Source organism: Bactrocera dorsalis, chromosome 1 (assembly GCF_023373825.1).
Source record: "Bactrocera dorsalis isolate Fly_Bdor chromosome 1, ASM2337382v1, whole genome shotgun sequence".
Lineage (NCBI taxonomy): Eukaryota > Metazoa > Arthropoda > Insecta > Diptera > Tephritidae > Bactrocera > Bactrocera dorsalis.
The window spans coordinates 20,244,871-20,271,430 of record NC_064303.1 but is presented as its reverse complement, the minus strand read 5'-3'; the positions used below and the strand labels follow the sequence as shown (position 1 = coordinate 20,271,430).

At 37.2% G+C, this 26,560-nt stretch overlaps 1 protein-coding gene across 2 annotated transcripts in view; it reads left to right on the top strand.

Moving 5' to 3' along the window:
• The first annotated feature begins 969 nt into the window (after positions 1-969).
• LOC105224055 (leupaxin) overlaps positions 970-26,560 on the top strand; it is a 69,443-nt gene continuing 43,852 nt past the window's right edge. Inside the window, exons 1-2 of one of the 2 annotated variants that reach the window (XM_049449385.1) lie at positions 7,105-7,240; positions 24,097-24,312. In XM_049449385.1, the coding sequence (XP_049305342.1) occupies positions 24,228-24,312 (85 nt within the window). In that variant the 5' untranslated portion in view covers positions 7,105-7,240; positions 24,097-24,227. Of the gene's footprint in view, positions 1,598-7,104; positions 7,241-24,096; positions 24,313-26,560 lie in introns of those variants that run through there. The other variant, XM_049449391.1, reaches the window with a different exon arrangement.

The following is a 26,560-nucleotide window of genomic DNA, read 5'->3' as shown; positions in this document are numbered from 1 at the left end:
ATTAAAAGAAATGTTACTGTAACTGAGCATGAAAACAGTTGGAATATTATCCGAAAAAGTTGGATTAATTGGAAAAAGTTGGATGAGGTAGTCAACATGTCGTTCATCCACATACACAGAAATACAATTATTAGTATTTTAACTTATTATTTAAAGTTTACAAAAACATTTTAAAAACTTTGAATAACAAAATTTGAATCTTCATTTAAATACTTTCACTGAATTTTGTTGTTTTGTGGAACTTAAATTTGGGACATTAGGTTTGTTTCTTAACTGTTAATTAACATTAGCTAGCCAAATTTCTGCTGGAAAAGCGTTTCTTCACCCAAAATACTAGCAGAATAGAGCACAAGTTGAGAGCGTAAGAAGCAGAGAGACCTTCTAGCTTCTGTTAGTGTAATTTTTGATGGCCGAAAATAATCACAGACATTTGAAGAAACTTCTTTTAAAACAGCGATATTTGACATATTTGCTTGATTTTGTTTATTTTTCAAATTTTGAATTAAGAAAATAAAAATTCGATTGCTTAATTTTTACGAGTTGTTATTAAAAACAACATTATTATATTATCTTGAGAAATCTAGTATTTTTCGACAAATGTATTTTCTTGAAAAATAAGATTTCATATTTAAAATGTATGAGTTTTAATTTTAGAATAATGTTTATTAACCATTTATATTATACATATTTAGTCACTAATTGTGAAACATTAGCATTGTACATTCTCCATTGGCAATGTTGCTAGCAATACAGGTCTTTAGCAATCTCAAATTGACTGTCGAAATGCTCCGTTACTTTTTTGTTATATCGCTTATTATGAGAATAATTTGCATTCCTGTTTTCCCCAACAGCTAGCAGGCATGAAACAAAGCTATTGCTGTTTATTAAATCAGCTGATTTACTACTTAAGAATGAACAACCCTGTCCACATTGAGTAAGCTTGCTATTGGTGCGTAGATGTCGCCTTTTACTTTGGCATCGGTTTGTTTAATGCACGTTTACGTCAATCTAGGGATTTTTAAGGCTATATTTATCATTGTTTTTATTTGACATTTTGCTGAAGTTAAATATATTAAATAAAAAATTACGAAAATTAAAAATTATTGAAGCATTTTTAAACAATATGTGCATTTAAAATTCGTGTAAATTAAAATGGAGAGAAGTTAATCGGTATAACTTATCGATAGCTTGGTCCATCGCTATAGGTAAAACTTGTCTCATTCCGTCGCGAATCCATTTGGCCGTCAATTGGGGCAATTGGAGTTTGTAGAGTATTGTTTAAAAGTGAATAAACTCGGTTTTTCTGGCTCAGCTAAGTTATTGCCAGCTTATTGAGAATCATTTTTTTTAAGTTTAAGCTGTGATTAATTATACATATTTATATACATACATATATAGTGAAATATCATTCGTAATACGATTTTTGTGTGGTGTTGCATATATTTTGTTTTTTGTGTGCAAAGCAGTAACCTTTATTGAAGTAAAGTTAAAAAGAAGAGCGACTTTTTAAGCCGTGCCAATTCGTATTGTGACGAGTTTTTGCATTCCAATAGATCGACATCAGTAAAAGCTAAAACCAGTACAATGGAAGACTTGGGTAAGTCAAAATTCTTATTTGGGTGGGGCATCTTCTCGTGAAGCCGGTAATAAGTACATATGGAGATATTGAAATGTCTGTGATTTCTTTTATTTATCTGTTATAAAAACCCTTAATTTTCGTGCTCAGATTAGACCACAGTATATGTATGTATGTGGTATATGTGAATGTAACAATTCTGTGGTGGCTATATTGCGTGCGATTGTCGACACGTAAACATTGACTTCCGCTACTTTGCATCATCAGCGAAAAATAAAACAATAACTCCCAGCAAACTTTAATGAATCTGTCATTGACAATATAGGGTGCTCTACTCGTTTGAATGATGTAAAATAATTTTTGCAAATTAGTTACTTATTTAGCGGATGTTGTAGATTCTACATAAATCTTCGAAATCTTTGCGGGAGCCTCAATTAAAAAGAAATATGTATAGTATATTGTATACATATTTAGTTTATTATAAATGTATGTATGTATGTATATGCATGCATTAAATAGACGCCGAAAATCGAAATGTATGTACCTTAATACATACATATGTATGTGTAAATTAGACGTTTTCAAAGAATTATTATGACTAATATTTTTATCCGTCTTTATCAAAAAATGTCGATGCCATTAAAATTGTTTTTCTTCCTACTGTTACCTTACCGTTATAACACTCTTTACCGTCCTTTGTTTACCGACCTTTGTTGTGAAAGTTAATTTATTTTGACACATCGTAAAATGCAACGCATTTCGCATTCCAGGAGTCAAGATCTGCAGTCATCGCTATTTTCGTTTATGTTGGAATTAGTCATCGACATGCCGCCATTCCGTACTTACCACCCGTATCAAACAAAATTTGAAAAAGTTATGTCCGTATTGTCAACGCGGAATCAGCTGTTCTCTTTGATTTTCATTTGATTAATACTTTGCATCACTCAATTTATATACATAAATGATTTTGTACAGATCTAACTTTTCAGTTATAATTTGTCATATCCAACTATTAAAAATAGTTTACCTATTTAAAAATAATTGTTATCAACTGTTTCTTAAATTAATTTTGCATTGCGCAATGTATACAGAAGTCGCAACATTGCTTAAATGTGAAGAAATGAGAATAACAGATTTTTAAGTGACAACGTACGGCCATAACGGAAGAGGGAACGTTAGTCACTAACTGAAGCATGAAGCATTGTGCTTCGAAATTCCGTTGAAGTGACTAATAAGAGTGTTATCACCAAGAAACTGAATAATATGCCTTCTGCAACATACTTGATACATATTGTATGCACATTCATATGTATGTATGTACATACATATATGCAATTATTTACCTACCCTGTGTAGGTAGATGCATACGTATAACGTCAAAGCATTTTAACATTCATATCTGCTTTTGTATGCTTTTGAGATATGAGGTAGAACTGCTTACTCGAAATGTAGGCATATACATACGGGGTGATTTTTTTGAGGTTAGGATTTTCATGCATTAGTATTTGACAGATAACGTGGGATTTCAGACATGGTGTCAAAGAGGAAAGATGTCAGTAGAGGCTTTGACATTTCATCATGAATAGACTTACTAACGAGCACGCTTGCAAATCATTGAATTTATTACCAAAATCAGTGTTCGGTTCGAAATGTGTTTTATCGACAAATGTTGTTCAGCAATGAGGCTCATTTCTGGTTGAATGGCTACGTAAATGAGCAAAATTGCCGATTGGGGTGAAGAGCAACAGAAGCCGTTTCAAGAACTGCCCATGCATCCCGAAAAATGCACTGTTTTGGTGGGTTTGTACGCTGTGGAATCATTGACCGTATTTTTTCAAAGATGCTGTTGGGACGCAACGTTACGGTGAATGGCGATCGCTATCGTTCGATGCTACAAACTTTTTGTTGCCAAAAAATGGGAAGAACTGAACTTGGTTGACATGGTTTCAACAAGATGGCGCTACATGCCACACAGCTCGCGATTCTATGGCCATTTGAGGGAAACTGCGGACAACAATTCATCTCAAGAATGGACCCCGTAAGTTGGCACCAAAGATCATGCGATTTAACGCCTTTAGACTATTTTTGTGGGGCTACGTCAAGTCTAAATCTACAGAAATAAGCCAGCAACTATAGCCGAAGAAAATTCGGGCGTATTCCGGCCGACAATGCTCGAAAAAGTTGCCCAAAATTGGACTTTCCGAATGGACCACCAAGACGCAGCCGCGCGGTACACATTAATGAAATTATCTTCAAAAAGTAAATGTCATGAACCAATTAGTAACGTTTCAAATAAAGAACCGATGAGATTTGCCAAATTTAGCCCTATGCGTTTTTTTTTAAAAAAAGTTATCAAGCTCTTAAAAAATCACCCTTTATATGTATTTTATTTAATACAGTTGAACTTCCTTAACTCGAATCACTACAACTCACAAAATCTTCGAATTAGAGAGACTTCGAGTTATAAAAGTTTTTTTAAAACATAGAATTTTTCAAAAAGCTGTAAAATATATTTATTTATTTACTTCGCATAAAGTTTTTTACCTACATACATACATGTTGTATTCTGTAATTTTTGGCTGAAGATATCTACATACAATGTACCTACATATATTTTTTGCTTGTTTGTTTCAGTGAAAAGAGATTGTAATCTGTTCAGGGGTTTGTAGTGATCGTAGTTGTATTAATATTCCTATCTAAATAGCAATTTAAAATGTCAAAGGAACGTATTGCATCAATGGCGGTTGAATGATTTCTTTTTCAGAATCCTCATAATGTTTATGGCGCTAGAAATCATATTCGTTGGATTCGATTCTACAATGCCATCTGTACGGCTGAGCTAAACTCATTGTTCACCGCAATATAATCTTTAATAGTAACATTTGAAGGGATAAACATTCGCGGCGACTTTTACGTGAACAGCTGTTTATAAAGTGCGATATCCTGAAAAATGCCACTTAGAGAAAAGCAAGTCAATTTATAAGTTCGATTTATGGAAGGAAATGTGTATGAAATTTGTTTTCTAATGCCAATTAAACAAGTAAGGAAGGGCTATGTTCGAGTGTCACCGAACATTTTATACTCTCGCATGATAAAGTGATAATCGAGATTTCATTATCCGTCATTTACATATTTTTTTTATTTTGCTGTAAAATTAATTAGAATTAAATTCTGAGAGATTTACCGATATTTTCGGTGAAAAATTAGGTTAGGTTAGGTTAGGCACTGGAGTTCTTCGTGTTCGATATCAGGGACCTTGAAAAGTTATAGTCAGATCACGACAATTTTCCACAAGGATACCTCAGGCTCAAATACCGTATTTGTGCAAAGTTTTATTCCGCTATCATCATATGGTTCCTAATGTACATATACATATATATATAGAGAAGGCATCAGATGGAATTCAAAATAGCGTTATATTTGGAGAAGGCTGCGTGGTTGTGAAACGATTTCACCCATATTTCGCACATGTCATCAGGGTGTTAAGAAAATATTATATACGAATTTTATGAAATCGGTAGAGTAGTTTCCTGAGATATGGTTTTTTGGTCCATAAGTGGGCGACTAGCACGCCCATTTTCAATTTTTTAAAAAAAGACTGGGTGCAGCTTCCTTCTGCCATTTCTTCCCGTAAAATTTGTGTTATTCTGACGTTTTTTGTTTAGTCGGTTAACGCACTTTTAGTGATTTTCAACATAAACAATTTTGTAGGGAGGTAGGCGTGGTTATTATCGATTTCTTCCATTTTGAACTGTATATGGAAATGCCTGAAGGAAATGAATATAGAGTTCTGAGTTGACATAGCTATAGTAGTTTTCGAGATATGTACACAAAAACTTAGTAGGTGGCGGGCCACGCCCACTTTTCCAAAAATTACGTTCGAATATGCCCTCTCCACTAAAACGCGATCCTTTGTACAAATTTCACTTTTAATATCTTTATTTATGGCTTTTTATTGTTATGACACTTTATAGGTTTTCCCGTTTTCGCCATTGATGGGGGGCCTGGCGTTAGGCCGATTTTGCCCCATCTTCGAACTAACCTTCTTATGGAGCCAAGAAATACGTTGTACCAGTTTCATCATGATATCTCATTTTTTACTCAAGTTACAGCTTGCACGACGGACGGTACGGCAGACAGACATCCGATTTCAACCGACTCTACTCGTCACCCTGATCCACTTTGCCTTATATATAACCCTATATCTGATCTTAATTTTAGGATTTACAACCGTTATGTGAACAAAACTATAATACTCTCCTTAGCAACTTTGTTGCGAGAGTATAAAAAGGACTCTAAGAAAATTAATAACTTTTCGTTTGGTTGTACGCGCGAAGATTTAGAACAACCCTCGTACAGGGGTACACAAAACTTTGCGTTGCTTGTTTTTAGTTACAGTGCACCCACTGTCGATCTTGACAGCGAACTTAGCAGCAAAAGTGCAACAACTATGCCTATATTTTGTTACAATATATATATGTATGTATATCTATATTAGGGTGATTAAAATTTTTTTTTTTTTTTAATTGGTACTCGCAAAAATAGGTTCCTAGACACCTCTAAGAAAGTCTCTCCAAATATGAGTTTTTAATTGTACGGAAGGTCCCTCCGCCTAACGGTTTTCTATTTTTCTTATTATCACGATAGAAAAATTTATATCTCGCTTCCAAAGGCTTTCTTACGAGAGTGTTTAGCGAACCTATTTTTTGCGAGTAATTTTTCCAATTTATTAATTTGGAAAAAAAAAAAAAATGAATCCCCCATAATGTATATGTATACATACATAATCGCTTTTGATGCACTTATTTTCCTACACTCCGACCGTAAGTGGTGTCAAATGAAGAAAGGGTCTTGAACTACTCAAGTGCGTGGTCGTGCTCACAGCTGCGATTTTATTGCCACGCAAAGCTTGCATTCATTGATGAGGTTATTGCCATTCATGTGTTTGTTGTTATTGCGGTGTTATATTTTGGTCGAAGGCAGAGCAATAGTTTGTTGATAAAGTTGCCGGTCGTCAACATTGCATTAGTCCAACATCTAACTCACACATAAGCACATTATAGTGGAAAGTCTGTGGGCTGATGCCAACATCAGTGGGAAAGTGTTTTGGTTTTTGTTTCGTTTACCGTCTCGATGCTTGTCAGTGTATTCTCGCTGTGCGCTTTTCTAACGGCGCTTGTTGTTCATAGACTTCTCTCCGAAATTTGCTTGGCGCTCGGGTTCATTTATTCAGTCACTCAACGAAAGTACGAAGTCATACATACTTATGTACATAGTTATATGCCTACATGCAAAGAGTTGTCGTTGGCGCTACGTAAGCGGTAAATGCAAGAGCGAACGCGGACGCAAACGCTTTCAGACATTGCTTCACGCTGCCCTCCAAGCGCACACACAAACCGTGCACTGTGTTGGGAAGATATCACACGGGCGTGGGGGACCAATTTCGATGTGGAGTTTGTTGGTATTAGTGCGTCGCTTTTGCGCTTCTGCTTGTGAGTGGCAGCGTTTGGTGGTTTTGGTTGCGGCTGACGACTGACAACTGAGGGCAGTGCTAGCGTTCCTAGATAAGCGCGCACATCGCTTATATCGCATCGCATCTAGCGCGATTTTGTAGTTGTAACGTGCTGTGGCTGTGACTTTAAATTGCACCATAAGTTACGGTTTGTGAGTGTATATTTAAAATATGCAATGATTATAGTCAAATTGAGTCACTTATTATTTGTATAGATTTAACAACAAAAATGTCCTTATGTGAAAGAAGCTCGTGTGTGCTCGTTTTGCCGCCCAAATGTAGTGATATAGAAAAAATATACAAATATAATGTTTCAAGTTCAAGAATTAATGAGAAAATGCGTATATCAGCTTCAACGAAGTGCAAAAATAATTTCTCCACACAAAAACACGTTTGTGTATACAAACAATTACGTAATTTGTAATGAAATCGTCTGAAGTTGTTAACTAACTTTGAAGATTATGTGAAGATTAGAACAAAAGTGATTACAGATGAGCTGGAAACACCGCACAGCTAGATGTGTATATTTGTATATGGAAATACACAAAACTAATATACGGTCAATCATGCAAACGTACATATGTACATACATACAATGAGCTATACAAATATAATATATATATGGATGCATGTAGAGAAATACTTTTAAAGCCTAGCTCAGTGCACAGCGTCTAATTAGTAAAGAAATTATTTATACTTTGCTATACACACACAGATATATTTGTACATATATTCGTAAAATTCGTAAATTCGCCTATCAATTTAAGGCGAATATACCAATTAATTAAAAAACAATGCAAAACGGCGCTCTACAGGTTGCATAGTTTACCACTTCGTTTCCGAATTGTGCTACTCTCATTTGATAAGACAAAGAAAACAATTTATTTGATAAGCGTAACACAACTAGCAACCCAGCAGTAAAATTTTCTAACTTCAAATATCAGTCTCTGGTAATTATTTGCAACTTCCTCGACTAGCTTTACAACATATAACTACAAAAAACAGAATACAGAACAAAATACAGATATTATATCATAAAATTGTTAATTATATTTGGTTATATAATAGAAATAAAGTTTACGGAAAATTGTTTTTTTTTTAATTTTGAAAATTTGACAATTTTTTTAATAATAAAAAAATAAAAAAAAACGACCACGCCGGATTATCAGGGATAGTTGTCAAATGATAATTTAGCGTTTTTTTTTTGAGGAAAAATAAAATGTCGAAGCGGCGAACTTCCAAAAAAAACGATTTTACTTAAAAAAACCCGATATTTTATATAATAAACTTGATCGTGATTACAAATTTTTTTTGTGTATTTCTTCGAAAAATTCATTCAAAAACAAAAAGTTTAAAAAAAGGGTCACCAAAAGTCAATTTTACAAAAGTTATGGAATTTGGAAATAAAAAAGCCATTTTTCGAACAAAATTCATAACCTATTTGAAGTTGTTCCCTCGTGAAAAAATTTCGAAAAAATTCTCAAAAATGTTTTTCAAAAGGGTAGAAAAGTATGATAGTTTCAGCAAAATCTAAAGGTGTCGGTCCAAAAGTGGTCGATTGGTATGGAATACCCCACATATTAGATTGTATTTGAAAATAAAATTGGTGCAAAGAAAAACGTTCTCTACATTTGGGAAGTAGAAAAAGCTACAAATAACACGAACTGGCAACTGCCAGTCTTAGTTATAAATAACTGACAGTCTTAGTTATAAATAAACAGTAAAGATTTATTCATCGTCACATAAATAGTAAACAATATATGTAATATAATTAAATTATATAAAAATAGCCGCGCTTTATTAAACACCGCCCAAGTTCCGAATTCCTCCATATTTTTTTGTGTTATAACGGAAATGAAATATTAATTTTTGAAATAATTTTGGTAAATATAGATTCTTGTTTTTAAAATACAGTAAAACTTAATTTTTCTTCTCCTATAAATATATACACTTTTTATATGTTTTTTCGCATATGTACATATATACATACATAAAAAAGAAATGTTGTTTTTAACGTTGAGATAAGATATTCATTTACATTTTTGCAGTTACAATGACTTCGCTCTCTTTTACTCTTAAATTGAGTATTCTAGTATTATTTCACGGACAAAATAATTTACTTAATTACGTACAAACTAATAAATTTGTGTTGGCATAGCGGCAATTTAAAAATTGGTTTATAAATAAAGAAGATAATTGTTGCACTACACTCTGAATTACATTTGAATGCATATATACTATATATCTTCGTTATTACAAATATAAATATACATATAAGTATATGTACATATGTGGAGTCATTTGTAGAAGTTTCACGCAAGTGAGGAAAGTTCTCTGATCGCCATTCACTTGGGAGTGGCCAGGAAACGATTCTTTTGCATATGACTCAAGCAGCTCACGACTTCCGGTCTTTGACCAAGTATCCTCTGGTAGCCTAAGAACATCCCCCGTGTTGAAGGCGAGCTTTTACAACGTGAGAAGCGCAACATCCCCCTGCATAGGTTGTGCGCTGGGTTTGGGACCCGCCACGTAAAAAAACACCCCCAGCGAATATTAACAACAAGCCTCGGATGAGTGACCCCCCTTTTGATGACGACCATGGCAAACGAAATAAGGAACTTACGAATTGAGGGAATGCACCTGGAATGTCCGGTCCCTTAATTGGGAAGGTGCCGCTGCCCAGCTGGTTGATGTCCTCGTGAAAAATAAAGGCTGACATCACCGCCGTCCTAAGAAATGCGATGGACGGGACAAGGACAGGCACGAGTAGGTCCTTGGACATTTAATACAGTGGCCATATTAAACGGGAGCGCAAGTTTGTGTTGGATTCGTAGGTGGGAGAGAGACTCCGTCGCCGAGTACTCATTCATTCACTGCGGTGAATGAACGTCTAGCCACAATCTGCGCATCAAAGCGAGGTTCTTCAACATATCGCTGATTTTGCGCCCACCGCCCCGACGGAAGAGAAGGACGATGTGACCAAAGATGCCTTTTATGAGTGCTTGGAGCGCACTTATGAGAGATGCCCCCGCCCGATGTCAAAAATCGTGCTTGGCGACGTTAACGCCAGGGTGGCAAAGGGGGGGGGAAACAAAAAGGTATCTTTGGCACTACGGTCGGTAAATTCAGCCTCCAGGGGGGGGAGGGGGGGGGGGGGGGGGGGGGGGAGGGGGGGGAGGGGGGGGGGGGGGGGGAAGGAGGGGGGGGGCGGGGGGGGGGGGGGGGGCGGGGGGGGGGGGGGGGGGGGACGACGAAACATCCCCCAAGGGTTGAGGCTGATCGGGACTTCGCCGGGGCCCGAAATATGGTTATCTGGTAGTACTAGATACCAGCATAAGAAGATACATCAAGCTACCTGGCTGTCTCCGGATCGAAAAACCACCAACCAGATTCGATCATTGTTGTGATAGACGGAAGACACCGTCTCCAGTGTTTTAGATGTGCGTGCGCTCCGAGGTCCTAACATCGACTCGGACACTATATTGTTGCAGCCAAAAAACTTCGCACCCGCCTCTGTGCAGCAAAAAACGCACGCCAACCAAACACAAGGAAGGTTCGACGTCGAGAAGCTGCAATCACAACCGACAGCCGAACGTTTTCTACTCGGCTTGCACTCCTGCTCTCTGAGAGCACTCATCAAATTAATTCGGTATAAGGGAACTGTGGGGGACGGCATTTCAAACTCTTACGTACAGCTGCAACCGAAAACCATTGGTTTCGGAAAGTGCAAAAGAACAGCTGGTACGACGAGGAGTGCCGTGTCGCGCGGAGAGAAAACAGGCTGCCTATTTTTACCTCGCAACGTTACGATCGACCCCAACACGTGCGGGATGGATAGATACCGGGAGTTGCAGAGGGAAGCGAGACGCATTTGCAGACAGAAGAAGAAAGAGACGAATGCGTGAGTATGAACAGCTCGATAAGCTGGCCGACAGGGGTAATGCACTTTTTTTTTTTCTCGAAAAATTCTACGAAAAGATGCGGCGGCTTACAGAAGGTTTCAAACCGGAGCATACTCTTGTAGAACCCCCAAAGGTGATCTAGTTACCGATGCCCAGAAGCATACTTTAAATTATGGAGGGAACACTTCTCTAGCTGCTGAATGCAGTGAAAGCACAACACCGGGAAAGGCGAACCGATCCCCAATCGATGACGATGGAGCAGACGTTCCATTACCCGACCATGAAGAAGTTTCGAATAGCAATCACCGCCTTGAAGAACAACAAAAGCGGCAGTGGCCGATGGATTGCCGGCCGAGCTATTCAAACACGGCGGCGAAGCAACTGATAAGGAGCATGCATCAGTTTTCTTTGTAAAATATGTCGGACGAAAGCAGCCCAACGACTGGAATTTCAGTGTGCTATGCCAACATAAAAAAGGAGACCCACAATCTGCGCCAAACTACCGTGGGATTAGCCTCCTCAACATCGCATATAAGGTTCTATCGAGCGTATTGTGTGAAAGATGAAAGCCACCGTCAAACGAACTGATTGGGACCTTATAAGTGTGGCTTTAGACATGGCAAATCAACAACTGACCGATATTCACCATGCGCCAAATCTTGTTTTTTTTTTGAAAAGACCCGTGAAAGGAGAATCGAACACACACCACCTCTTCGTCGATTTCAAAGCTGCTTTCTACAGCACGAAAAGGGGCTGCCTTTATGCCGCGATGTTGAATTTGGTATCCCCGCAAAACTGATACGGCTTGTAAACCTGACGTTGAGCGGCACCAGAAGCTCCGTTTCCCCAGGATCGGGATGACCCTCCGAGCGTTCGGGGGGGGGATACCAAACGATGTTTTTCAGACAAGGCGACTCCCTATCGTGCGAACTTTTTCAATCTGCCGCTGGAGAAAATAGTTCGAGCTGCAGAACTTAATCGAGCTGGTACAATCTTCTATAAGAGTGTACAGCTGCTGGCGTATGCAGATGATATTGATATCATCGGACACTCAACACCCAAGACGCCGTTAGTTTCTGCTTTCTCCAGACTGGAAAAAGGAAGCAAAACGAATGGGTGTCTGCAGTGAAACGATGGCAAGACGAAATATCTCCTGTCATCAAACACAAACAGTCGTCGCACTCGCGACTTGGCACTCACGTCACTGTTGGGGGGGACAGTGCCATAACTTTGAAGTTGTAGATAATTTAGTCTATCTTGGAACCAGCGTAAACACCACCAACAATGTCAGCCTAGAATCCAACGCAGGATAACTCTTGCCAACAGGTGCTACTTCGGACTGAGTAGGCAATTGAGAAGCAAAGTCCTCTCTCGACAGACAAAAACCAAAACTCTATAAGGTCTCAATAATCCCCGTCCTGCTATATGGTGCAGAGGCTTGGACGATGTCAACAGCGGATGAGTCGACGTTGCGAGTTTTCGAGGAGAAAATTCTGCGAAAGATTTATGGTCCTTTGCGCGTTGGCCACGGCGAATATCGCATCGATGGAACGATGAGCTGTACGAGATATACGACGAAATTGACATAGTTTAGCGAATTAAAGACAACGGCTACGCTGGCTAGGTCATGTTGTCCGGATGGATGAAAACACTTCCAGTCTCTGAAAGTATTCGACGCAGTACCCGCCGGGGGAAGCAGAGGAAGAGGAAGACCTCCACTCCGTTGGAAGGACCAAAGTGGAGAAGGACCTGGCTTCGCTTGGAATATCCAATTGGCGCCCACGTAGCCGAAAAGAAGAAACGACTGGCGCGCGGTGTTAAACTCGGCTATAATCGCGTAAGCGGTGTCTAACGTCCAATTAAGAAGAAGAAGATATATGTATACATATAAGGAGCATTCCAAAGTAAACAGGACTTTTTGAATCTAGCACCCCCTGGTGGCGCCAACTATATGTCGACTGGTGCGTTTGAATCTGCAATCTTTATCGATTGTCCAGTGAGAATTTCATGACATTTCATCTTCATTGATTGGAAGTGAAGTTATTGCGTTTTAAGTGTCAGTATGTTTGTGTTATTGGTGCGAAAATGAGCTTCGAACAAAGAAAGAAAGTAAAACTTTTACCGAAACGTTTCAGAAGTTTATGGCGACTGAGTGACTACCCCGTAGTAGAGTGCACGAGTCGTTTCAGCGTTGTCGTGAGGACATAAATGACAATGAACATGTTGAGCCAATCAAAATCCGTGATCACCGGATATTCCATCGAAACTGTGCGTGAATTCATCAAAAATCAGCCGAAATCATCATTGAAATTCACAGAAATGGTCTTAAACATATCCAAAATATCGATTTATCGCGTTTCGACCGAACATTTGGGCTTACGAAAGGTGTGTGCACGGTTTGTTCCGCACAAATTGACTGACGACCAAAAATTGCTCAGAATTCAACATTCGAAGAGCATCATTAAAGAGGTCAAAAAGGAAAAGAACTTCCTTTACAATATTGTGACTGGTAACGAAACGTCGTGTTTCCAATATGATCCCGAAAGGAAACGCCAGAGTGCTGAATGGAAGGCACCAGATGAGCCGAAACCCAAAAAATCGCGCATGGAGAAGTCAAAAGTGAAGAAAATGCTGATTTATTTTTATGATTCCAAGGGTATTGTCCACGAAGAATTTGTTCCACCCGACCAAAACGTTAATGCGATATTCTACCTTAGAGTTTTGAAGCGTTTAGTGCGCCGTATTCGACGTATTCGGCCCGAATATCGCGAAGATGAAAGTTGGCGTTTGTTGCACGATAATGCGCCGTCTCATCGATCGACGCTTGTGACCGATTATTTGACCAAAAATCACATTTTAACCATTAACCACTCCCCGTATTCACCTGATATGGCAATGTGTGACTTCTTGCTTATCGGAAAAATGCATTTGCCCATGAAAGGAAAGCGTTATGCAGACGTAGAGGCCATTCAAAGGCTTGCACCGGCGTACTGGTGGCCATGGCGGCCAATGAGCTAAAACACTCGTTCCACCTGCTTTTGGACCGTGCAAAAAGCTGCGTTGAAGCAGAAGGAGTCTATTTTGAATAAAATAAATTGATTTTGCCGAAAAACCCCATTTCTTCCGTTTATTTTTTAAAAGTCCTGTTTACTTTGGAACGCACCTTCTATACAAATTTATTTTGAAAGCTTGAATTAAATTGAATTAATTGGCTATGAATGCAAAGTCTAATTTACACAATTTGAAAAAGATCGTTGTAAAGCGGCGTAAAATGTAAACCAGACCTGATAAATCATACACTCTTAAAAATTATTAGTTTAAAAATATCATATCCCTCATTTGCTGCAAGACCGGCATAAATCAAAAAACGTGATTTTTGAGTTAATGCTGCAGAATTGTTCGTTATATCATACTTCATGTTGAGTGAAAAATTCATATGAATACCTCTTATATGCTCCGCTTGAGAAGAGGTGTAAGGTTGTAGTCAGTTGAAAACTTTAAACGCGTTTTCTGGAGAATCGATTTTTTTGACTTATGCCGGTCTTGCAGCAAATGAGCGATATATGCATGTATAATTTGAGAACCAAATTATAGGTATTTAAACAGAAAAATTACATTTTTAGTAATTTCGTAATAAACTCGTAATATAAAAAATTTGAATCAATCAAAATTTCCCTACGTATGTACATACTTCTATGCAAAATTCAAAAGATTTACATTGGCTGTATCCCTAAAGAACATCACTAATGGGTTTTTATGGGAATATGTGTTTGCAACATTGTTTCAAACCGTTGGCCCTCTCTTCTAAAAAACATAATCCAAACAACACTTAACTCAGACGGCCATTGAACTTAGGGAAAATATGCGAAACGCATTAATTATAAATAAAAGAAGTGATTAAATGTATGGAAAAGGTCTACAATTGCAACAGCTTTTTTTTTAAAGAACTATCTATTCCATCGTCTTTGCAGAGACAGGCATACTTCTTCGGGTTTTTAAGCAGTTTTCATTGTGAATTTCATTAATTTTTAAGCTATTTTAATGAAACTTGGTAAGATTCAATATTCGAAGTCATTTGGGACAAACCCCTTAAGCAATCCTACAGACACTGTAAAATTGAAGAAATTAGGTGACAACCCCGCCCATTCCCAATATAACGGTTCTGGTAAAAACTACCAAAAATGCGATAATTTGATATGTAGCTAAATGCGTCAGAAACATTAAATTTACCACCTATGGAAATTGGACGATGTGCGTGGGGCGGCAGACCCTACTTGGCCGATCTCGACTAAATTTAGTATATAATATTATCTGAACATTCCTATTTTCCACTGCGAAAATGAGCGAAATTAGACTACGGCATTTACGTGGCGGGTCTCAAACCCAGCGCACAACCCTGTGCCTTCTCACTTTAGCTCGCCTTCAAACGGATGTTCTTAGGCTACCCAGAGGATACTTGGTCTAGGACCGGAAGTCGTGAGCTGCTTGAGTCATATGTAAAGGGAATCGTTTCTGGCCACTTTCAAGTGAATGGCAATCGGAGAACTTTCCTTACTTGCGTGAACTTCTACGCATGACTCCATCCTCCAATTTCTTACTTGTTTCTCATTAACAGTAGACTAAAGTATAAGTTTTCTTATTTGGTTGAGAGTTTTCTAAAGTGCCCAACGCTGTGTTTCAAAATTCCATCAATAAAATATGTAATTGTTAATAAAATTTTTGAAAGCAAAATAAGTTCGAAAAGCGCTTTTCATTGCTGTGTTTGACGCCACCTTAAACACTACCAAGAAAGAATTCCACTTTTAAGTATTTAATACCACTTTCACAAGCACTCCCAACAAATTTTCTCGCTTAATACGATATATACATTTTCTGTTATTTGTCAATATAAATAAACAAGTAAAGTTATACGAATGTGTGCGTATTCGTTGCAACTATTGCTATATTTAGCTACAGAGTGCTAAAAATATGTCCATACATCGAATAAACTGCATGACAAGAAAAAACGTTAACTTCGGTTGCGCTGAAACCTTAATACCCTTCACAAAAGCATTCTTTTAGCATAAGAGGGATATACATATAATATGTAAGTAAAAAATCTTTATCCTAATTTTGAACGATCAGCTAGAGTCAGAACTATTGTATTAACCACAGTGGTTCAATTTAATAATTTATTCGAAGATTGTAACGTTACCTTCGGCAATAATTTTTGCCAAATTTCGTACAAACACCTAGTCAGGTAAAAACCAAAAAAGACCTTGAGCTTAGTCGGTCATATTGTATGGCGGCTATAAAATAATCTATGCCAAGGTCTCGTAACGGTAATAACAAAGTTTTTCCTACAGTGAATTGAGCTTGATCATGCCTTTGTATGTCAGTTATATTTTATAGTGGTTCCATATCTGCGATTCCGACCAGGGGGAAAGGAAGAATGCAAAATTTCAGATGTATACCTCAAAAATCGAAGCACTTTAGGTATTTACAGATATATACAGACGGACAAACAGATAGACATGGGTAAATCGACATTTCCGGTTGTTCCAAAGTTCGTGGAAAACTTAATATACCCTGTTCAGGGTATAAAAATAGGTCTTTGATGTTATATATATGTATGTATATGTATATCTAAGTATGTACACAATGTGCACTATAGGTGTACGTAATACAGATGTTTCAAACCACTTACATTTCCGTCTAGCATTGCCAGAAAATACGCAGTCGACGAAAGATTGACACTTCTCAGCGAAAGTGAAAGAGCGCGAAGGGGCTGAAAGTGTCAGGAAAGCGTACAATTGCATTTTCTAGCAATGGAAAGTGTAAAAATTGTGAAGTAATTACACTTGACTACATATGCACATATGTCAAAGATATTTGTATATAGTATGTACACGTTTGCAAGTGAATACGTGAGGGTAGCTCAATAAGTAGGGACACCGGTTGTGTAGTTGAAAGTTTTTACAATTTCTTATGGCCTTTTTGTACAAGAGTTAATTCATTAATTAAGCGATCTTTGCTCGACTAAAGCTCTAAATTAGATCGATTTATCATACAAAATAAAAATCTTATTTTACTACATTAATTCTTAATCGAATTGAAATTGTGGATTGTTGTCCATAAACTAAATTTTTCTATGTTTAACACTGTTGGTTGTTGTCCAGGCTATAAATTTGGTTTTGTGCATAGATAAAATAGCAATTAGCTGATGCATTTTATTCATTGAAAAATGGAATAAGAAATGAAGAACTCAAGCATATATAACAGCTGATGATCAATCGAACCTTTCGTTAATCTGTAGACGGCAGCGCGAAAGGCAAATTACAGTCTTCGTTTTTAATTTGTATTACAAATGCAACTCTGTCGATTATTTGTCAATTGTGTCTTCAATAACGATACCTCAGTTATTTGGCTGTCTTCAAATCATTTAATATAACAAGAATCAACTTAATCCAATGTTAAAACTGTTAAATTATAACTTTCTTATAGAAAAGTAAGGGTGTGTGTATGTAAATACAAATATTTATGTATTTTACTTAATAAGGCATTTTTATTTTTTGTCGAAATTTTCTTAATTGTTTTGCTTCACTGTTACTATTATTAGTTTTATTACTTCTGACAATAAACTGGTTTCAACGTGTCATTATTAATCCAAACAATAAGCTTCTGATAACTATCTATAAACCTTTATTAACAGCATTCTGCACTTAATAACACATATCATGTATTTATTTATATACTATATGAAGCCTTTCAACGGTTGTTAATTTCTATAAAAATTATTTCGCTAATATTGGGTTGTTAAATATCTCCCTTCCGCTTTGTTTGCTTTTTATTCAATGGTTTATAAAAAGTGTTAGAGTGATCGGATTTAGTTAAAATATCCGCCGTTTCGTTCGATAACCTGTTTCCATCTAGACGGTAACTTCATAATACCCGCTCGTAGAAGCCCTCTACTTATTTGCGAAGAACTCGGACAGCCACTTTTCACAAGCCTCAATTGAGTTCAACTTTACACCAACAAGGGCGTTCGCTATGGACATGAACAGGTGATAATCACTTGGCGTTATGTCCGGGCTATATGGTGGATGCGATAAAACCTCCCATCCGAGCTCCCATAGCTTCTGACGAGTCATCAACGAAGTGTGTGTTCTGGCGTTGTTCTGGTGGAACACTACACCCTTCTTGTTGGCCAATTCTGGAAGCTTTTGCTCGATCGCCTGCTTCAAGCGGTCCAGTTGTTTACAGTGGATGGTAGAATTAAGCGTCTGGCCATATGGGAGCAGTTCATAGTGGATGATTCCCTTCCAATCCCACCCAACACACAGCAAAACCTTCCTGGCCGTCAATCCCGGCTTGGCTACTGTTTGGGAGGATTCACCGGTCTTCGACCACGGCCGTTTTCGCTTGATATTGTAGTGTGTGATCCATTTTTCATACCCAGTCATAATCCGCTTCAAAAATGGGTCGTGTTCGTTCCGTTTCAGCGTCATATCGCAGGCGTTGATTCGGTTCAAAAGGTTTCTTTGCGTCAAATGGTGCGGCACCCAATCATCAAGCTTTTTTGTGTATCCAGCCTTTTGCAGATGGTTTAAAATGGTTTGGTAAGCCTCATCTTCTGGGCGATGTCACTAGATGCCACATGCCGATCTGTTTTCCATGATTTGATCGGTATTCGTCGTCACAGATCTTCCGTCGGCTGGCTTATCCATGGTGCCATGGTGGTGATATGGAGACTTTATTGCTATCAAATTTAAAGTTAACTTAATTTTCTTCAAGCTAATTACGTAATTTAATACTATGTTTTTGCTTTTCATTCATCATTACAGACATACATATGTACATATGAATGTACTGTATAGTATGTTTATAGAGTAAACAATATTTAGAGATGAACGCACGCAGTCAATGTTGATGAAGTCGAAAAATATTTTCATTTGGCTGATTTGTAAACAATTTTATATTCGCTTAATGCGAGTTCACTTTCTAATAGTTTCTTGTCTACTTCCTATATTTGCTTACTTGTACACTTGTATATTCATATACATACATACATAAGTATGTATGTTTGTAAAATCCACTTGAATATATGACGTCGAACAATTCATTCGTTTTCGATCCTCTGTAAAATGGCAATGATCTGCGTATTCACATATAAAAATACACATCTTGGGGAAATTCTTGAAGAAATATTGTGTAGGCGGATGTTGCAGAGGGCTAAGAACACATTAATAACAGCTCTCACACAATGTTTACATTGATGTGCCAAGTTACACTTTTCACTGTAAAAATTGTTGGCGAAAATGCTTTTTTTATTTAATACAAAATGGTAGCATTTAATATGGCGGTTTAACATTTTACTCTATCAGTACTGTTTGGATAAAAGATATCACCACATTTTTCTTCATAATTTCTTATCAAATTTGTATCAATATTAATTTTGTTATAGGCGTGTTTTGTAATTCGATATTTGTACATATTATATTTGCTTGGTTACAGGCATCTATACATAATGTACTATGTGGCGTATGAGTAACATTTTTTCATCCATATTAAGGGGGTATTCTACTCTAGAAATCAAATTTTGGGCAGTTTTTTGAGTTTTATTTTATTTTATATTTTTATGGTGTTTTTATTGATATCTTAAGAATACAGAAAAAAAATTTTACAAAAAAATATTAAAAATTAAAATAATTAGAGGGGGGGAGAGACAGGTGTAAAAAGGCTCATCCTGATGACATTGATCCTGACTATCCTGGTGGTTTGAAAAAAAATCAAAAGAAATTCTTAATCAGTAAGGATGCTGTTATAGTTCCTACCTCAGGGAACACGAAAAATTTTTTTTTTGAAAAAATGGCGACTGTCTGAAAATAAAAATCATTTTTTACGTTTTTTTAAGAAATTCCTGAATTTTTTTAAAATATTAAAAACAAAGGATTAAGGATTTTATAAAGAAAAAGGATTATATAAAGAAGGTTTACACAAAATTTCTAGTAAATCGGTTGTATAGAACTTGAGATAATGCCGGTACCGTGTGGAAAGAAGTAGTTTCGAGAAAAACGCGTTTAAAAAAGTGAGTCTACCTACCTACCGGGCTAGGTACTGCGTCACTAAAGTAACTGTAGCTCTTAAAATAATTTTAATTTTTAAAGATCCTGGGGGGATATGTTCTTAAGGGTCTAAACTTTAAATAAATTAAAAAAAATCGAATTTCTCAAAATTCTAGAGTAAAATACCCCCTTAATTTTAGTACTTGGAACCTATGAATTAGTCAGTTACATTTTATTAACTCAAATTCCAAAGCATTTTTTCTCTATTTATCGCTTGCGGAACCAATTCTTCACTTTAAGCACGTATACTTTATTTGTTTTTATACCCAGAACAAAGTATATTGAGTTTGTCATGAAGTTCGAACACCCAGAAGGAAACGTTAGAAACCCCATAAAGTATATATACATATGTATATAATATATAAAAGTTCAACGTGCCGATATAAGTCGATTAAGTCAAGTGTGTCAATCCATTCGTATATACTCGAAGTAGTCCCTCAGTTTTAGAGATATTGATTTGAAATTTTGTAAACGTGCTTTTATATTCAAGAAGCTGCTGTGTTGGAACTGCCGATATCGGTTCACTAAAGCGTAAAGTTGCTATACAAATCGACTGTGAAATATCAAGCTCTTGTATTGAAAAACTTTTCTACTTGTATTTAACAAAATGTCGGACCCTTATAGCATAAAACTGACATAGAAATTGAGAAAGCGATGTAAAGTTTTGTATAGAAAATTTTTCTTTTTGATAAGATATCTTTACGAAGTTTAGCACAGCTTTTTGTCTGAGGCAGGGCTACAAACTTCGACCATATTGTTTAGATCAGAACACTATACTCGTATTATACGAGGTATGACAATTAAGTAATGAGACTGATTCCATAAAAACCGTATATTTGAAAATTATTCTACAACTCTGCCATCCCCTTCAAAGTAGTCCCCTTGGGCAGCTGTACAGCGATTCCAGCGCGTTTTCCATGCTTCGTAACATTTCTGGGGAACGCTTCGACTGGGATGTCCGCGAGTACCCTCGTCACGGCCGCCTGGATGTCCGTAATCGACTCAAAATGGGTTCCTTTGACCACCGATTTTGTTTTGGGAAACAAAAAAAGTCACAGGGTGACATGTCGATCGAATAAGGGGGCTGTTGCAACACGGCGATCCCTTTAGAGGCCAAATACTGGGACACGCTGAGGGCGGTGCGGCACGGCGCGTTGTCGTGTTGAAGGATCCAGCTACGAGCGATGTCTGGGCGCACGCTGTTGACTCGTCTTCGCAATCTTTCGAGTACTTGGCAATAGTAGACTTGATTCACAGTTTTCCCCGGTGGAACGAATTCTTTCTGGACGGTTCCACGGCTATCAAAAAAAGCAATAATCATCGTTTTCACCTTCGACTTGCTCATGCGAGCTTTTTCGGGCGGGGGCGCGCGGAGACAACCATTGTGAGTCTGGGCACGACTTGGAGCACTATCACCATACATTTTTACAATTTTAGCGTACGTTTCCGAAGCTGTTTCGCCCAATCTGGCGCAAAATTTTATCGCGACGCGTTGCTCTTAATTTCGTTTTTCCATTTTCGTGACGAGCACTACAAACACACGTCTACTCAACTTGACGCAGCAGGCGAACTAAACAAGTTAGAGCGATGGTACATATATCAATGGAGAGGGAGGAGTGCCGAAAACAGAGAAAGGGAATTTCAGCGTCACAGGTTTACCACAAGCGCGGCAATAAAATCAGTCTCATTACTTAATTGTCAAACCTCGTATACTTACTTATGTACCCGTGGCCATGCAAACCTTACCGCAAACCTTTTTTACTTTCTTAATTTTTTTCGGACTTTTTCATTCGTTCGGGATTTTCTTCAATTTTTTTTTGTTTTTAGTAAGCATAGGTAAGCTAAATTATATTATCTAATTATAATTATAGTTTTTAATTTATTCCATTTAATGAGTAAAACACAAATTAGCTTCTCTGTGCTTATACAAAAGCGGCCGATTTGTCATGTCATGAACTTATTTCTAAATAAAAAAATTCTATGCCGCAAAAAAGTACCGCTATCAAGTGTAATCAAATACAATACTTGAAAATTTTCAGTGGTAAGGTTTGCGTGGCCACGAGTGTACTTGCCATATAAACTGCCCAATCAAAATTCAGAAAAAATCTTTTTATTAATTTCTTGTTTTCCGAGCGTGACTTCTGCACAAACACATATTATATATTATATATTTATATTTATCTATATAACATATTATCTTATCTATATAGCAAAAACTTATTCACAAAGGCAAATTCTTCTTTTTGAGATTTTTATGTGTAGTGTGGATTTTTATGCCTAACAAATTATGCGCCTTTTTATTTCTTTCGATGCTTATCAAATTTGCCTCTACTGTATTTGTGATCTCTTATTGATTTCATCGAGAACACTTTGTTTTGAAATTAATTCCAAACTTCTTGAATATTTATTAATGTTTAGCTAGATTAATGATTCGCTATTTGTTAAAATATGCAAATTAAAGTTAGAAATTTCGCTGAAAAAATAAAAATAATACAAAGTTAAATAAAGGAGCTTACCTTCAAGGTATAAATTCTTACATATGTATATATATTTTATATAAAAATAATTTGCTATATTGTTAAAAGCTCGTTGAAGAGGTATCCTATATATACATATGTATATGTATGTATGTGCAGTCACTTAATTAACACCGGGTAAAATATCACTAAAAAAATTATGACCGATAAATCCACATACATTTGTATATACGAATGTGTGTATGATCTCTCTGAACGAATATCTTAAAAGCTGAACAGACGTTAAACTACATGGATAAACATTTGTATATTTATTTTGTGTCAAAAAGCGAAAAAATTCAGGTAAATAAGTATGTACATACATACTTGTACATATGTATGTAGGTGTCCGGGTGTTATTGTCGTGAACCGGGCGAAGTTGAGCCGCAAAATATTGAGTCACCGCGTCGTCGTTCACTTGTTCGCGAGATTACCCAACTACCGGCCGCCGCGCGCCAACAAAACGTCCGATGACAACAAAAACCTTGATTTGCGTGGGCTAAAGAGTGGCGAACGCTAGGCAGCGGGATCAGCACAGCACATTAGAAATTCAATCAGACAAAATTTTATTTTCATTTAGTTAAGAACAACTGTAATCTATGCACATACGTATGTATGTATGTACGTGTGATTGTGTGACAGTATAAAAAATAAAATTAAAAATATATTAAAAACGTATAAATTAAAGCGAAGACAAAGCATTTGTGGGTTGTTATTGCTGTCGCTGTCGCTGCGCTCTCCGTTAGCGCCGGCAGCAGCGCCGTGTGCTTGGCCAACTGCCCGTTGCTTCCAACGTTGTCGCATCAGATTTAGATTCATGAGATTGCGTTTGCTATTCTAACTGCATATTGTTCCAAGTTGTTTGGCAGCTTGCCTGGCTGAGTGTATGTCGGTGGCGGAACGAACATACCTACATACATACATATGTACACGTTCTCAAGCGGTCCACCGCTCCCACTTGCGTTGACTGTATACATAATTCATATGCGTGCGTATATATGTATGTATGTACGTATATCATCGACAGCTGATTCGGTTGGTTGATTAAAATGTTTTCATTTATTTACTGAAAATCAAATCGTATGAATTTCTCTATTTTTTCGAAATTCTCACCAATAAATTTGTCTATATACATACATACATACAAATAAATATATATATGTATGTAGCTATATCCAAAAGCACCAACCACCGAAATCTCGTGTGATCGAAGTGTAGTGAAGGTGACGCAAATACTCGCACCAGATGTCAGATGTCTTTGATCAACCGGCTGCCAACGTCCAATTGTTCAAAAAATCGATCGCGCTTGTAATTTTTGTTGGTTATTTACGACGCCGAGGAGTCGGTGGTTTGCTTGTGTGCTTATCAAGTGATTTATGCCGTTGGCTGTGGTTGACCTGTAACCCACGCTTTGCAGAGAACTTAATAACATTCTTGAAAATAATTTCTTTTTGGTGATTTATGTGAAAGTGTAATTTTGGTTTAGATTGCTCAGTGATTTGTAACGGTGTGCTTTCCTAAGCAAACAACGAAACTTTTAAAAATTTGACAACACAAAAACTGATTGAAAATATTTATATAACTGCTATGTGTGTATGACTTTAAAATCAAGCTAAAATGGATAGAACAATGTATGGAAAATTTGATCCCGGTGCACGGCAGCCTTATCGTACGATACGCGCAAAAGGAATACAACCTGGCTGTAAGTAGCATTTCCGTGTTTTTAACACTATTTCTAAGGCAATTGTGTAATATTTCAAATTTCTGTGTTCTCATTTTAAAATTTTGACATTCTTTAGGATATTTGTTAATTGGCTCATAAAGAACGAAATGGAATATACGATTCTTCTTTGTGGTACCGCCAATTTTTTCCCCCATTTATTAAACCCACTAAGTCTTAATTATTCCCTGAGTTTATAAGTTATACGAGGGCTGCTATATATATTTCTGGCCTAATAATGAAAATATGAATATTTATCAACGAAAATGGTGTTATTATTTTTCAAAATATTCTCCATCAAGATTTATACACTTTTGCATGCGCTCAAACCAATTTTCGAAGCACTTTTTCCACTCCGATTGAGACACCTCCAAAACATCGTTTTTGAATGCTTCAACAGCATCTTCTGGCGACGAAAATCGTGACCACGCATTATTTTCTTGATGTGTGGGAATAAAAAGAAGTCATTGGGTGCCAAGTCAGGGCTGTACGGCGGATGACCCATCAATTCGACGTTTTGGCCGGTCAAAAAGGCGCTGGTTTGAGCCGATGTGTGAGAGCTCGCATTGTCATGGTGCACAATGATTCTTCTTCTCTTGTCCGTTTTTCGAATTTCTCCGAAGACTTCAGGCAAACAAATGGTGGTGTACCACGCAGAATTGACCGTTCTACGTTGCTCAAGCGGAACAGTTGCCACATGACCAGTTTTGCCGAAGAAACAGGCGACCATTTGCTTCGAAGTGCTTCTTCCACGAACAACTTTCGTTGGATTTGGCTCGTCTTGGAAGACCTACACGGTCGATTGCTGTTTTGTTTCGGGCTCATACGCATAGATCCATGATTCGTCACCTGTGACGATCTTATAAACGTCTTTTGAAGCACCGCGATCGTATTTTTTCAGCATTTCTTTACACCAATCCACACGAGCCTTTTTTTGAGCGATTATCAAATTGTGCGGGATCCAATGAGAACAAACCTTTTTTACGGCCAGGTGTTCATGCAATATCGAATGTATGCTGGTGGGAGAAATGCATAGGCATGCCTCTATCTGAAAGTATGTTACATGACGGTCTTGCATTATCAGTTCACGTACGGCATCGATGTTTTCTGGCACAACGGCTGTTTTTAGACGACCTTCACGAAATTCGTCTTTGAGCGAGCGTCGGCCACGATTGAATTCGTTGTAACAGTTTTTCACAGTGCTATAGGATGGTGCTTCATAGCCATACAAAGATTTTAGTTCATCGATGCACTCTTATCGTGATAATCCACGTCGAAAGTTTTGAAAAATGATCGCACGAAAATGTTCACGAGTTAATTCCATTTTTTAGCCGAGATAAATTTTTTAATTCCCTGTAAATAAAACAATTCACGATTAAATGACAAAACGTTCTGAGTGATGTTATGCTGAAAAATGTCAAACTTTCCAATGGAAATGTCAGATTGCAGCTGGCAACACTTAGTGTTGCCTAGGCCAGAAATATATATAGCAGCCCTTGTAAAAATACCGCAAATTCAAGATCAGAAGATATCCGATCAAGAAAGGATAATCTGATTTCTGTGGAGTATTTTGATCTGCTAAGAGTACCAGACTTCTAACACTTAGCGGTAAAAGTTTGTAGAATCGCTGAGAATCGAAGCACCTTACTTTTCGAATACGTACTAAATATTATTCTTGAAACAAATCAAAAAAATTATTTAATTTAGCTCGTTGTGTCCATTTTTTGCCCACGGCACACGCCGCCAGTTCGTTTATATACAATAAAAACAACGCATCAACATACAAATCTACCAGCATCGGCAAATTTTATTGACACCACTGTTTGCTTGCGCTCAGAGAAGCAGTAAGTAATCAAAGCCGGCTTTCAGGCGGAGTTATGCGCCTTTTGGCTATGCAAAGTTTGTCACCTTCACTCAGCTACTGTGTTTGTTGTATAGTATAGTATATTATGTTTGTTGCAACGGGCAAGAATTGTGTAGTGTGGACTATGTGACGTAACACTTTCAATTGCATTCACAACTTTCGGAACACTTTATTTGTTACTTAAATATTAATGTTCTGGTAAATATCTGGAAGCAAACTAGGCTGCTCAAAAATTAATGTACATACATGTATGTATGTATACTCAATGTGGAAAAATAAATTTCTATATGTTAGCATATAATTCAATAATTCAAGAAATATTTTTGATGCTCAAATAACTTTTGAGGTGACGCAATTGAGCATCGT